This window comes from Otolemur garnettii, unplaced genomic scaffold, assembly GCF_000181295.1.
Source record: "Otolemur garnettii isolate 467f Iridium unplaced genomic scaffold, OtoGar3 scaffold00092, whole genome shotgun sequence".
NCBI lineage: Eukaryota > Metazoa > Chordata > Mammalia > Primates > Galagidae > Otolemur > Otolemur garnettii.
In genome coordinates, this window is record NW_003852487.1 from 6,716,749 (window position 1) to 6,718,796 (window position 2,048).

A 2,048-nucleotide genomic window follows, 5' to 3' on the forward strand; every position below is an offset into this window, starting at 1 on the left:
TGCACCTGCCGGCGGCCTCTTCTGGCCCCGGGGGGGCCAAGGCGCGCAGCGGCCGCGGGGTCCCCAGCGCCTCGGTGGGCGGCCTGGCGGCAGCCGGGACAACCGGCGAATTCGCTTTCGCCTACCTGGCCTGGCTCATCTATTCCATCGCCTTCACACCTAAGGTGGTGCTTATCCTGGGCACGTCCATACTGGACCTCATTGAGCTGCGCGCGCCCTTCGGCACCACCGGCTTCCGCCTTACCATGGCGCTGTCGGTGCCCCTGCTCTACAGCTTAGTACGCGCCATCAGCGAGGCGGGCGCCCCGCCGGGCTCGGCCGGACCCCTGCTGCTGCAGCCCCAGCAGCACCGCGCCGCCGGCTGCTTTCTGGGCACGTGTCTGGACCTGCTCGACAGCTTCACTCTCGTGGAGCTAACGCTGGAGGGCCGCGTGCCGCTGCCCGCGCACCTGCGCTACCTGCTCATCGCCGTCTACTTTCTCACCCTCGCCTCGCCGGTGCTCTGGCTGTACGAGCTCAACGCCGCGGGCCTGGCGGCTTCATCCTGGGGCCAGACCTCGGGACCCGGCAGCTGCAGCCGCCTTCTGCGCCTGCTGGGCGGCTGCCTGGTGGACGTGCCCTTGCTGGCGCTGCGCTGCCTCTTAGTGGTGAGCTACCAGCAGCCCCTCTCCATCTTCATGCTCAAGAACCTCTTCTTCCTTGGCTGCCGCGGTCTGGAGGCCCTGGAGGGCTGCTGGGACCGCGGGAGTCGGGCCTCCCCCAGTCGGTCCAGAGGGAGCTATGGTGCTCCGCCTTCCGCCCCACCGCCACCTCCACCGCTGCCACCTCCAGGAAGCTCCCAGCTGGGCCACTGCATCTCGGAGAATGAGGGGGGCGCCCATGGCTATGTCAATACGCTGGCGGTGGCCTCCCAGAATTGAGGGGTAGGAGGGCAGGGGTCTTGCTTTTGAGCTGGGAGTCGCCCCGTACCTTGTCTTATGACCGCTTCCACCCAGATTTGATCAGGCTCGGTTTAGAAGAGGTCGCTGTTAATAAGGCTAAGGGCCTGTGTGTCTTTCCACCAGAGTGCACTCTGGTGACGACTGCTTGGGAGGGGTCTGACCAGAGTTAATGGTGAGAAAGGTCAGTCCACTTACCCTGTTCTCCCTTCTCCATGTCCTGCCCCAGTCCCAGCTTCCAAGGGGCTGGAACCTCTGCTTCTTGCTTTTCCCACCTCCGTGCTAATTACCATCCATTGGGGGAAGAATGGAGGAAAGACAGTTCCCAAGCTGGGGTGCTGCCCCCTTGCTCTGTCTCATTCAGGCTGTGGTTAGAGGCCATTGTCCCATGCCTTGAAACTGACCCCAAATCCACTCTTCCCCTGATGTGGCTATTGGATGTTTTCAGGGTGGTAGATACAAAGTGTATGTCTGTGTGTGTGTGCCTGCTGTGTGCAATGCTGTTTTCTTGTGTCTACCCTATGGCCCCTTGCAATGGGTAGGAGAGCTGGAGAGGCCTCTCCCCATACTTACTACCCCCTCCTCTTTTCTGCCTGCAGTTGTGATCATGAATTCCCAGGAAGAGCGGCTCCTGGGAGCAGCTCATCAGGGGCTTCCTCACTCCCACTCCTCTCTTCTTAGCTAGGGGCAGGAGGGGCCCATTCTTAAGGACCAAACTGCACCCTTTCTTGGGTGAGCGAGCATTTCTACCTCCGTGCTTTCAAGTTTTGTTGCATCATGTAGTGATGCTGCTTGCAAAAAATAAAGACAAAATACTCAGAAGTTGTATTCAACATGGACACTGGATCCAGCTGTGGTTTGGTACCAGTGTTAGTACAGGGTCTGTGGAGTATCAGCCATTGGCTTGCCTGCCTTCTCTTTTTCCCTCTGCGCCCACAACTCTTACCCTTTCCATGTTTTGGTGCTGGCTTGGCTAGATCTTGGTTCAGAGCAACAGGTTTGGTGGGATTCCTGAGTAGATGTGAAGTTGGGCTTCCTATGGGCCCAGAGGAGTAAGAAGCCCCACTTCCCATCTGTCCTCCCTCTAGGAAGCTTGGTGTAGATCAGAAG

The 2,048-nt window shown here is 59.6% G+C and overlaps 1 protein-coding gene across 1 annotated transcript; it reads left to right on the forward strand.

Moving 5' to 3' along the window:
• Positions 1-2: 2 nt before the first annotated feature.
• On the forward strand, positions 3-957 carry TMEM121B (transmembrane protein 121B; the record flags this gene model as incomplete). The annotated part of the gene is made up of 1 exon (XM_003795505.2): positions 3-957. A coding segment is annotated over one exon (918 nt), but the record flags the coding sequence as incomplete, so codon positions are not given.
• Between the last annotated feature and the right edge of the window lie 1,091 nt (positions 958-2,048).